This window comes from Pteropus medius, unplaced genomic scaffold (assembly GCF_902729225.1).
Source record: "Pteropus medius unplaced genomic scaffold, Ma_sr-lr_union100, whole genome shotgun sequence".
Classification (NCBI taxonomy): domain Eukaryota; kingdom Metazoa; phylum Chordata; class Mammalia; order Chiroptera; family Pteropodidae; genus Pteropus; species Pteropus medius.
In genome coordinates this window covers 165,079-176,076 of record NW_024340647.1, presented here as the reverse complement: position 1 = coordinate 176,076, position 10,998 = coordinate 165,079, and the positions used below count along the sequence as shown (strand labels likewise).

At 50.7% G+C, this 10,998-nt stretch overlaps 1 protein-coding gene across 1 annotated transcript; it reads left to right on the top strand.

Annotated features, from left to right (window-relative positions):
- The first annotated feature begins 234 nt into the window (after window positions 1–234).
- Window positions 235–10,248, top strand: ST3GAL2 (ST3 beta-galactoside alpha-2,3-sialyltransferase 2). Its single transcript, XM_039860969.1, has 6 exons — window positions 235–726; window positions 1,670–1,863; window positions 4,946–5,125; window positions 6,731–6,776; window positions 7,065–7,184; window positions 8,013–10,248. The coding sequence occupies exons 1-6, from the start codon at window positions 388–390 to the stop codon at window positions 8,184–8,186; spliced, it is 1,053 nt and encodes a 350-aa protein (XP_039716903.1). The 5' UTR covers window positions 235–387; the 3' UTR covers window positions 8,187–10,248.
- The last annotated feature ends 750 nt before the right edge of the window (window positions 10,249–10,998 follow it).

Genomic DNA, 10,998 nt, shown 5'->3' with positions numbered 1-10,998 from the left:
CCAGAGCTGGCAATCAGCAACCCCAAGGGACTAGAAGGCTGGAATGGACTGATCTCTCTCTTGCCAGGGCAGCGGGAGAAGCAGAGCATCTGTGGCCCAGCTAGTGACGGAGAGACCCAATGAAGCCATAAGCAGGGACCCAAGTGGCTCAGGGACCAGGGGAGCCACTCCCGCCAATGTGCTTTCTCCTTACAGTTGAAAGAGGGTGTGACCTGGGACTCCTGCTGCTGACCCTTCTACAGCACACACCCTTATGCCCTTTGCATCCAGTGTCAAAATAGGAAGTCTGCACTGTGGCTGGCCCACCAGTGGGCTGGGAAAAGAGTGGCCACAGTGACACCCGGCTGCCTGCCGGGCTGGTGGTCCAGCCTCCTGGTGCTTCGCACCATGAAGTGCTCGCTGCGGGTGTGGTTCCTCTCTGTGGCCTTCCTGCTTGTGTTCATCATGTCCCTGCTTTTTACCTACTCCCATCACAGCATGGCCACCCTGCCCTACCTGGACTCGGGGGCCTTGGGGGGCACCCATCGGGTGAAGCTGGTGCCGGGCTATGCTGGCCTGCAGCGCCTCAGCAAGGAGGGGCTTGCTGGCAAGAGCTGTGCCTGCCGCCGCTGCATGGGTGATGCTGGCACCTCCGACTGGTTTGACAGCCACTTTGACAGCAAGATTTCCCCTGTCTGGACCAGAGAGAACATGGATCTGCCTCCAGATGTCCAGAGGTGGTGGATGGTGAGAGAGCCATGGTCCCCCCGCCCAACCTTGCTGCCGCTCTCAGGGGTCTGTCCCCCTGTTTAAGTAAGAGTCACTGTGAGAGCCTCCTTGTAGATCTGGGCCGTCTTCTGGCCCCCAGAACCTTGACAATGTGAGAGGCCCATTTGACCAGAGCCATCCGTTAGGATCACAGATTCTAAAGGGCAGAGCGAGGTTTGCCCTGGAAGGAGAGAGAATTAATATCATCTAGTGCCTATAGGGGCTGAGCATTAACCAGAAATGCCTGCTGGGCCAGGCACGGGGCGTAGATGACAGAGAAGTGGTCCGAGCGAGAAGTCCAAGGAGAAGATGGAGGGAAGTGAGGACGTTGGGCGCAGGGTGAGAAGGACTCTGCCTTTTATAGAGGAGGCAGCCTCTCAGCTATGCACGGGTGTTGTTCATCACCGCTGGATCTTCTAACCCTTCGAGAAAAGCTGGAAGTCCAGATTTTTTTGCTAAATGTCCTAATTTGTAAATGTTGGCTCTAAATAATTTCAAACACCATGAGGACCACTCACTTGATTCTCTAGAAAAAGATTTTCTTCTAGACTGGGATAAGGAAGCATTGTCACTTCCCCTCGGGATTAAAGCGAAGGGGAGGAGATGAGGGGACGGGTGCCAGAGTGTCCCATTCTGGGTCCAGTCACCTTTCTGCTGCTTTTAACTCCCTTCACCTCACCCCTGTCTTCTCTGGATCGTCACTCATGGACTCCAAGCCCCATCCAGTGCATCAAAGCAGCTCAAAAGGAGACTTCACTGTCGTTGAGGTGGAAGGGACATCAGGACTCAGGGAATTCCTGCTCCCTGACGGAGCTTGGTCAGGATTCGTGTGGCTTGGACACTGGAGAGTGCGGGCAGGAGAGGAGAGGCAGGCGGGAGTCCATCTCTGCTCACACCTGCTCTTCTCCCCTTCCCTCTACAGATGTTACAGCCCCAGTTCAAGTCACACAACACCAACGAGGTGCTGGAGAAGCTGTTCCAGATCGTGCCTGGCGTGAACCCCTACCGTTTCCGGGACCCACAGCAGTGCCGGCGTTGTGCCGTGGTGGGGAACTCGGGCAACCTGCGGGGCTCTGGCTATGGGCCAGATGTGGACGGGCACAACTTCGTCATGAGGTGAGCCACGGTGAGCCCGAGGGTAGGCCCAGGACAAGCCTCCAGGAGAGGGGACTGGCTTCCTCGGCCTTGTCTGGCCGTACAGGAGTTGCCTGCTGCTGGGGTTGCTATGGGTCTCTGACACCCAGAACCTCCTGTGACAGGCTCTCACCTTGATGGGGAGGCTGAATTTCCATTCTAGACTTTGCTTGAGGCCTGCACTCAGTTTCCAACTCTGAATTACTCCAAAAAGAGCTGAAACTAGATTCCTGGCTGATTGCTGGTGAAAACTCCCACTGGAGCCCCTTCCATCTGCTTGGTCCCCTCAGTAGCTGGGCCAGGAGTGAGGGCCCCAGACCAACCTAGCATCTTCCTTACTAGCCACAGGTGATTCCTTCTGGCAGACTCACAGAAGAAGGATGTCCTGGGCAGAAAAAGTAGCTGTCTGGTGTTGGCTCTGGGCTGCTCTCCCTTATCTTTCGTTAGGTTTAGATTATGTCGGGACTCATTCATTCAGCAGACATTGGTGCCCAGCCTTGAGGACAGAAGAGTTGGGAGGACATTCAGTCCATACGGAGACACAGAGCAAGGAACCAGGGACTAAGGGTCGACTTGTAACCCGAGCATGAGCTGCTCCTTCTGCTCTGAACCTGTTTTCTGACTTCGTGTATAGACTTTGGCACAGGAAGTGCTGCCTCACTCCTTGACGAAGAGCCTTAAAAGTAAAGATACTGGAAATGCCCAGTTTTTACTAAGCATCTCTTAGGTTGAGCATTGCAGAAAGACCAGCTTTCCCAGGAGGCAGAAGGAAGGGCTTTGTCTTAGAAACTGTTGCTGTCTCCATAGCAACACCAAGGCCAATGTCTCTGAGGCTTTCTACATTTCTTGCAAAACCTTTCTTATGTTGAGGATGGTGGGATATGAGGGAGGGAGGGGGTTGCTAGTAGGCCCCATCCAGGAACCCAGGGCCCCCTGAGATTCTCTCCATCCTCTACTTGCTGGCACCCAGAGTGCAAGGGAAGCAAGGTGGGAGCTGGAGAGGAGGGGCCTCTCCACTCGGAGACAGTGGCTGAGATTGGGGAATGAAAAGTCTATCACACCAGTGCAGCCCTGGAACACTTGGAAAGTCCAGGGAGATTCTCTAGACTGCCTGAAGCCCCTGCCTCCCTTGCTCTGCTGCCTGCACCTTGGTGATGGTTAGGAGGCTCCAGGGTAGAAGCACAATAGACCAAAAGGCTTGACTGTTATGACACCTGGGAAGCCCCTGCTAGGCCGGGCTGCAGAAAGGACTTCACAGATGTTCCCTCACAGGAACCAGGCTAGGAGATGTGCTAGTTTAGAGTGGACCACAGAATCACTTAATGGAAGGGGTGACTCAGATGGTAATTGGCTGGCTGCTGACAAGAGGGAGCCAGACAGCAGTGGAAATGACTCTTTGCTTATAAGCATATCTTGGTTTGGAACCAGTGTGGAGACCTCCCTTCCTTGGAGCAGGATCAATGTAAGACACCCCTGGGAGGGCCCAGCTGAGTTACAGGAGATGATGGCTCTATTCACCTGCCCTCACACCCAGCTGCCTCCTCCTACTGTATATCTTCTAAGCCCTGCTGACAAATCCAAATGGAGCTGAGCTTTTCCTGCCCTATCTAGCCAGCAGATAGATCCACAACTCCTGGAGCAGTACCTGGCAGATCATAGGCTCACCATAAATAATGTGAATGAATGAAAGGGACCAGGCAACCAGACACCAAACCCTAAGCACAAATGCATGTCTATCCTGCCTGTGCCCCTACCCTCAGGTGCTTCGTTGGCAGCTGGAGGCAGCCAGATAGATAGAATTCTGAAATGTTTTGCCCTTGAGATACAGGGATCCAGCTCATCCTCTCCATCCTGTTCTGTCCCTTTCCAGGGCTTGGCTTCTCCAGAATGAATCAGAGCCTCAAAGCAAAATCCTGTCCCCAAGAGCATGCCATGTGCCTTCCCTTTGTCTTGGAGGCTCTGAAATACCTTTTAGGACCTCTTACTCCATTCATTCTCCAATTTTTGAAAATTGGTGCCTGCTGAGCAAGCTGGGGGAACCTGAGGGAGGTATAGGCTCTGAAGCAGGGCCGACTGAAGGGCAGGAGGCAGGGTGGTGCTGGCTGACAGGTCTAAGAAGGGACTTTGTGAACTCTCTGGCTGCTGATTCAGTGGAAAAGGCAGAATCCAGCCTGGGGCTGCAGCCCTTTGATCTGCAGGATCAACTTGGCCTCTCCATCTGGGGTGAGATGAGATTTGTTTCTTGGGTCTTCACAAGAGTGAACCTTGACCCTAGCTCCTGCCCAGCACAGGCACCAGCCAACTTGACAAACAAGTCTTCCACTGCCTCTTACCTCCTATACCCCAGCAGCTGGAAAACACCATCCCTGTTAAGCCTTTCTCTCCTGCCTGCTCTATTCCTCACAGAGGTGAGGTGTTATTGAAGGGACAAAAACAAACAAATAAATACAATAAAAAATGAATTATCCCTCCCCAATCCTATTCCCCAAGAGTAACTCGTCAACAATTTTAATACTGTTCCAGATTTTTTCTATTAATATACAAAAGTATTTTTTCTTTCTTTCTTTTTTCAACAAAAAATAGTATTATCCTATCTAGTTTTAAGTTTTCCTTTTTGGTGTTACAATTGCCTCCTGCTACACACAGTAGGTATTGAAGAGATAGGTATTATCAGGAAAGAAGTGGGATACCTCACACCACTTGGTTTTTCCACTGAATAGCTCTTGGACTTATTTCTTACTAGCACATGTAAATCTCCTCCATTCATTCCAATTGCTACATGGTATTCCATTATTTGAATGAGCCAAAATGAATTAACCAGTTCTTTATAGTTGGAGCGATTCTACTTTTCACTATTTTAAGTGATATTGCATGAACATCCTTGTACACATGTCTTCGCACACTTATGCAGCCATTTTTATAGGCTGGATTTCTGGAAATGGGATTGCTGGGTCAAAGCGTGCACCCATTTATATTTTTGATGGCTAGCACCAAATTGTCCTCTAAAAACTTTGTACCAGTTTCTATGGCAGTTTTTTCTCATGTCGCCTTCTTGTCCCTGCAGGATGAATCAGGCGCCAACCGTGGGCTTTGAGCAGGATGTTGGCAGCCGAACCACCCACCATTTCATGTACCCAGAGAGTGCCAAGAACCTGCCCGCCAACGTCAGCTTCGTGTTGGTGCCCTTCAAGGCCCTAGACCTGCTGTGGATTGCCAGTGCCCTGTCCACAGGGCAGATCCGATTGTGAGTCACTCTGCTGACTGGGAGTGCAATAGGGGTGACGGGACCACCTTGGGAGGAGTCTACCTGGGCACTGGATCATAGAATTCCTTTAATGAGTATTTTGTCCTCTAAGGGGGGCTGGTGAGGAGGGAGGCAATAGTAGGGAGGGCCCCAAATGGTCTAGTAGCTGAAGCCAGAGTGTGCTGTGTGTCACTTCCTGCATGTGACAGCCAACATACTGGTGGTGGAAAGGTGAGAAAAGGACAATCTGGTTGTGGTCTCCTTTCCAGAAGGTGGCTCCTGTCTGTGGGAACTCTTATCTTCTGAGCACTTTCTTGGAGAGAAGTTGCCAAGTCAGAACTGGGAAACTCAGAAAATTCAATTCACTAGGTGTTAAGTTTTATTGAGATGTAATTCACATACCATACAGTTCACACATATAAAGTGAACAATTCAGTGGCTTTTAGTCTATTCACAAAGTTGTGTAACCATTACCACAGTTTAATTTTAGAACACTTTCATATTCTACAGATGACAGTCTTGAAAGATAAAGATGTAAAGATACCCCTGTGCACCTTAGCCGTCACCCCCACTCTCATCACACCCATCTCCAACCCTACGCAACTACTAATCAACTGTCTCACCGTGGTTTCTGTGTGTGTGGCAAGACTTATATGTTAAAATTCACCACTGTAAGCATATAGTTCAGTAGCACTAAGTGCATTCACACTGTTGTGCAAACAACACCATCATCTCCAGAGCTTTTTCATCATCTCAAATAGAAACTCTGTAGCCATTAAATAATAACTTCCCATTCCTTCCTGCCTCCAGCCCCTGATAACCACTATTCTTTCTGTCTCTGTGATTTGACTGTGCTAGGTACTTCATATAAGTGGAATCATTCGATGTTTATCCTTTTACATCTGGCTTATTTTATTTAGCAGGTGTTTTCAAGGACCATTGATATAGCATGTATCAGGATATCATTCATTTTAAAGGCTTAATAGGAATCCATTGAATGGATATACCACATTTTGTTTGTTCGTTCATTCGCCAATGGACATGTGGGTTATTTCTACCTTTTGCTTGTTGTCATCATGTATTTTTAAACACAGCAGTATAAGTTACAGTTTCCTGACTTTATCTTATGTTCGAGAGACACAAAAGCTAAAGTAAGCGCTACAGAGTTTTTTAAATCCCACAGATTCTCAGAAAAGGGAGTGTAGGTTATGGGCACATGGCTCTCTAATGGGGAAGGAAGGTTCTATACCAAATGTGAGTTGCCAGAGGGTCATTGTGGGCACAGGTAAGAGCACACACATCATGGGTTTGAGATGATCCGCTAACTCAAGTGGAGAGTTCACAGCAGAGAGTTGTGGGAAGAAAAGTTGGGGCTGGATTATGGAAGGCCCCAGTGCTTGTCTAAAACATCCTCATTTTACCCTTAAGGACATGGGAAGCCATTGAGGGATCCTGAGTGAGGTACTACAGTGATGTGCTGTGGGAGAACAGTCTGGAAGCAGGGAGGCCTCTTGTGAGGCTGTTACCGTGCAGGCCTATGTGGAAGGAAAGGCATTTCTGGGTCCCATGGGGCCATCGAAATGTTATTTTTTTGTTTGCTTGCAGCACCTATGCCCCAGTGAAATCCTTCCTTCGAGTGGACAAAGAAAAGGTAAGCCCCCTCCTCTCCCTTCTTCATCCTCATCTCACTGGAAAATGGAGACCTGACTCCTGGTGTGCCTGGTCCTGTGGTTCAAGTGCCCCCTACTGCCTTTCTAGAACCTTCAGAGTCCCCACCTGCTGGTATGCCTGACCTCCACAGAGGCTGCAGGAACCAGGGAGCATGGATGAACAGATCCACTGGAAAGCATGGAGGAACTGGCAAAAGCTGCTCAGAACCTGGCCTCAGTCTCTGGGCCCCAAAATCCCCTCATGTACCTATCCCATTTTCTTCCCCCAGGTCCAGATCTACAACCCAGCCTTCTTCAAGTACATCCATGACAGGTGGACAGAGCATCACGGGCGGTACCCTTCCACAGGGATGCTGGTGCTCTTCTTTGCCCTGCATGTGTGTGATGAGGTGGGTAGCCTAGTCTGGGGGTAAAATAGTGGGATCCATGGAACAGAGGGAAAGCAGCTCTTCTCAGGACTTAGCGCTGCCTCAAGAGGAATGTGTTTCTATGGGCAGAAGAAACCCAGTGGCTTTGATTCCCTCCATTTCTAGGCCATATAGATTTGCATTTCCCAAACTTACTACTTTCATGATTTGCCAAATCTGAAATCACTTCATTGAAAAGTTAAATTTATTTAAAAAGGAAATAGAATACTACTACCATAATTGATATTACTTGCCATAAAGAAAAAGTAACCAAAAACATAAACAGAATGAAGTTGCAGCGGAATGGCTGTCTCCCACGGGCCTACTCTTGTGTATTGAACGCGGAGGTGAGTCATTCAAGGGCCTGCATCTCGCTAGCTGTCAGGGCTACTATGCCATACACTGAAATGCGCACTCCTAGCACACCCACTTTTGCCAGTAAATTCTTCAGCGTATGGTATTGAGTACTTGACCAGTTTTCAAATAAAAGTACTCCATTAAAAAAAAAAAGTTAGCTTGGGTTGGACTAGCCCTAAAGCGGGCCGTTTTTCCTGACGCAAACAGACGGGTGGAAGGAGAGCTGAAGGAGAGCAGCAGCCTCCCACTGTGAATCAGTGTCCTTAGCATCGGGGCCTGGGTGTCCCGTCTTCCAACGCCGCCGGCGCTCGGGGAATCGATTACCCGCCGGCCTCCCGGCAGTTGTCGGGTCGCTGTGGCTCCTTTCTCCTTCCCCACCACGACCCGTGGCTCTCCTGCGTCCAGTCCTCCACGGTCCCCAGAAAGAGTGACCTGCGCCGTCCTTCCCTGCAGGTGAACGTGTACGGGTTCGGGGCCGACAGCCGGGGCAACTGGCACCACTACTGGGAGAATAACCGGTACGCGGGCGAGTTCCGGAAGACCGGCGTGCACGACGCCGACTTCGAGGCCCACATCATAGACATGCTGGCCAAGGCCAGCAAGATCGAGGTCTACCGAGGCAACTGAGCCAGGTCTGGCCGCGACTCTTCCCGCCCGGCCGCGAGGCGCGGGCGCGCACTGCCGGCTGGGACCCAAGGCCGCCCGAGGGCGACGGCCTGGGCGTGGGCGTGGCGCCAGGTGTGGGGCGTCTCCAGGCAATCGGGAGCGACGCCGCGGTCTGGACCAATCATGCTGCCAATCACAAGACTCAGGGGCCTGGCACCAATCAACGCTGCAGTCGGAGCCTCTTTCAACCAATCATGCGACCCAGTTCCAGCGTCAACTTCCGGCGCTGGGCCCTATCTCCAATCAATGGCCTTCGGAGGCAGGCCAGCGGTTTCAATCCCCACTCCCCTATGCTCTGGGGTAGGATTTTATTTCATGCTTTTTAAGGAGTAGCCGTTACTTTTGTCCTCGAAGAAGTACTTTCCTCAGGCTCGGCCGGAGCTGTCGCAGTCGTTTGCGGGCGTGACCCCGCTGGTGGCGCCAGGAACGAAACGCAGAGGAGGGGTCGGGGAGCGGCGGTTCGGCTTCTCCTCCTTGGGAGTCCCTAGTGGCTTCGGGGTGGTGGAGGGGCGGTCCCGGTGATTTCCAGGGAGTGCGCCCTCACCCCAGAGGAAAAGCCAGAGCCCTCCCAAGCCGCTCCGGGCCCCCGAGAGAATTTTAGACCCCACATTTCCTTTATCGGTCAGGCCCAGATGGGTGTCAACCCACCAAAGAAATGCAGTGAGAATCCGAGGGCACGTGGGTACCCTCCTCCTCCCCGCTCCTCCCTGCCTTTGGCCACCCTTGGGAATGGCCTTTCTGACCAGGGCATTTAGTGTCTCACCAGAAAACGAATTTGTTCACCCCTTGCTTGGGGTTGGAATTTGCCTAGGGCCTAACTTTGGAACAAAGGTGTAAGAAGACAGGAGACAAGGAAGCCCCGTCACATCAAATGTAAGGTGCTTCTCACTCACGTGCACCCTCTGCCCCTCCTGTTCTTCACAACCTTTTTAGCGTCTCTCCTTAGGCCCTAGCCTCTTCACCAGCCTACTTGTTGCTCTAGAAAAAAAAAATCAAAACTTGCCCTGAGATTGTTTGGGGCACTGCTGCTTTTCTCTTTCCTGTCTCTGTCTCTGTCTCTGCCTGCCTGCCCCCCAACACACACACTGGCTCTAGGGAGAGGGAGCAACCCGTGGGGAAAAAAGGCTGGAGATGGGGAGCCCAGCTGCCTGGTGCATGCACCAGCTTCCTTCACCCATCACCCCAAAGAGGAATAGGAAACCTCTTGCTTGGGGGTGCTATTTGCTTTGGGCTCATAATTTAGTTAACCTGAAGCTACCAGGTATGGCTGACCAACACAGGTTCTTTTAAAATTCTGAACTGGCCGTGGAAATAGCCGAGATCCTAGCTGGGGAGGAGGAGACTCGCACTCCTGCATGCCCCCTCCCCGCCCGTGCATCCCCTGCCCGATGCTCACCTGCTTCCTCACTCTCACTTTCCATTTCCAGCTCTGGAAAAGGCTGGGAAGCTAACAACCAGGGGTTCCAAGTGGAAGCTACTTGCATGACCGAACCCAGCTGAAGTCCCTAGAGGAAGCTGCTGATGGTACTCTCGCCCTTCAAGGTTAGAGAAGTTTAGGGGGTGGAAAAGGGCTTCTGTGAAGCTCCAAACCACTAAAAGGACCCCCCTCCCAACAGTGACAACACAAATACCACTCTTTTTCTTAGTGAGTTGCTACCACCAAGCAGCCTCCTGGCCATGGGTGTCGTTCCTGCAGCTGGCTGGGGGAACTGTAACTAGCAGGGGTATTAGAGGAGGATTGGGGCAGGGCAGTGGGCACCCCCAAAAGTTAATATATTGAGAACTTAGCTTGAGTCTGTTCCTTCCTGATTCCAAAAGTAGGTGGAGTGCAAAATGGGGGTGGATTTGGGGGGCCGTTAATGGAATGCCTCTCTCAGGGCCTCCCCCACCATTTTAGAGAGCCAAGGCACCAGCCATTCATGCCGGTCTCATCGCAGTGCTTCCCGAAGAGGCTGTTTTGAGTGTTTAGAAGACGAAAAAACAATGCAATTATGCCAAACAGTATTAAACAGAATAATTTATTTCTCTTTTGTTCTTTTTTCTTTTGTTTAAAACATTAATAAATCCCCAATCTGGAAGAGGTGGGTCCCAGCATCCAGCCCAGATCTCCTTCTCTGCAATAGTTATTTAAACATTTTTTTTATTTCCTTCCCTTTCTCTTTCTGAATTAAAAAGAACAACAACAAAAAAAAACTATATGGTCATTCGTCTGTTTTGAAATGTGTCAATGGGGAGCTATGACCAAATAATGGCTAAGAACGGGCTAGAGAATGACTCCCAGACACCCTTCACTTACACTTGAGGCCTCCCAACCCTGGACCACCAGCTATGCCCTCTGTGAATGTGATCTTTTGCTACTGTCCTTCAGGGCACCCAAGTGGATCAGCAGGACAGAGACTGTCCACGGCCAGGGCCAGCTCAGCATGCAGATTCAGTAGGCACCAGGATGGGCTTTTCCCCCTCTGTTTCCAGATTCTGTGGAATTCCCTATGATGCCATAGGTGTAGGTTGGCAGGAAATCAGTAGAATGATAGGAGCAGGTGCTATGGGCATCTGGGACATCTGTCCGTGCTGTTTCCTTGAGCCATCTGAACCCACTTGAGCCTACATGAGATAGAATGACACTTTGATCTAACAAAGATACCATACTTGGAATCACAACTTGGCATTACCACTTGATTACATTTGCAATAAACTACTGCCATTCTCCATGGCTCAAATGGTGAGTAAATTGGACAAGGAAGAAACCACGGTAGTGCATAACTCAAATATA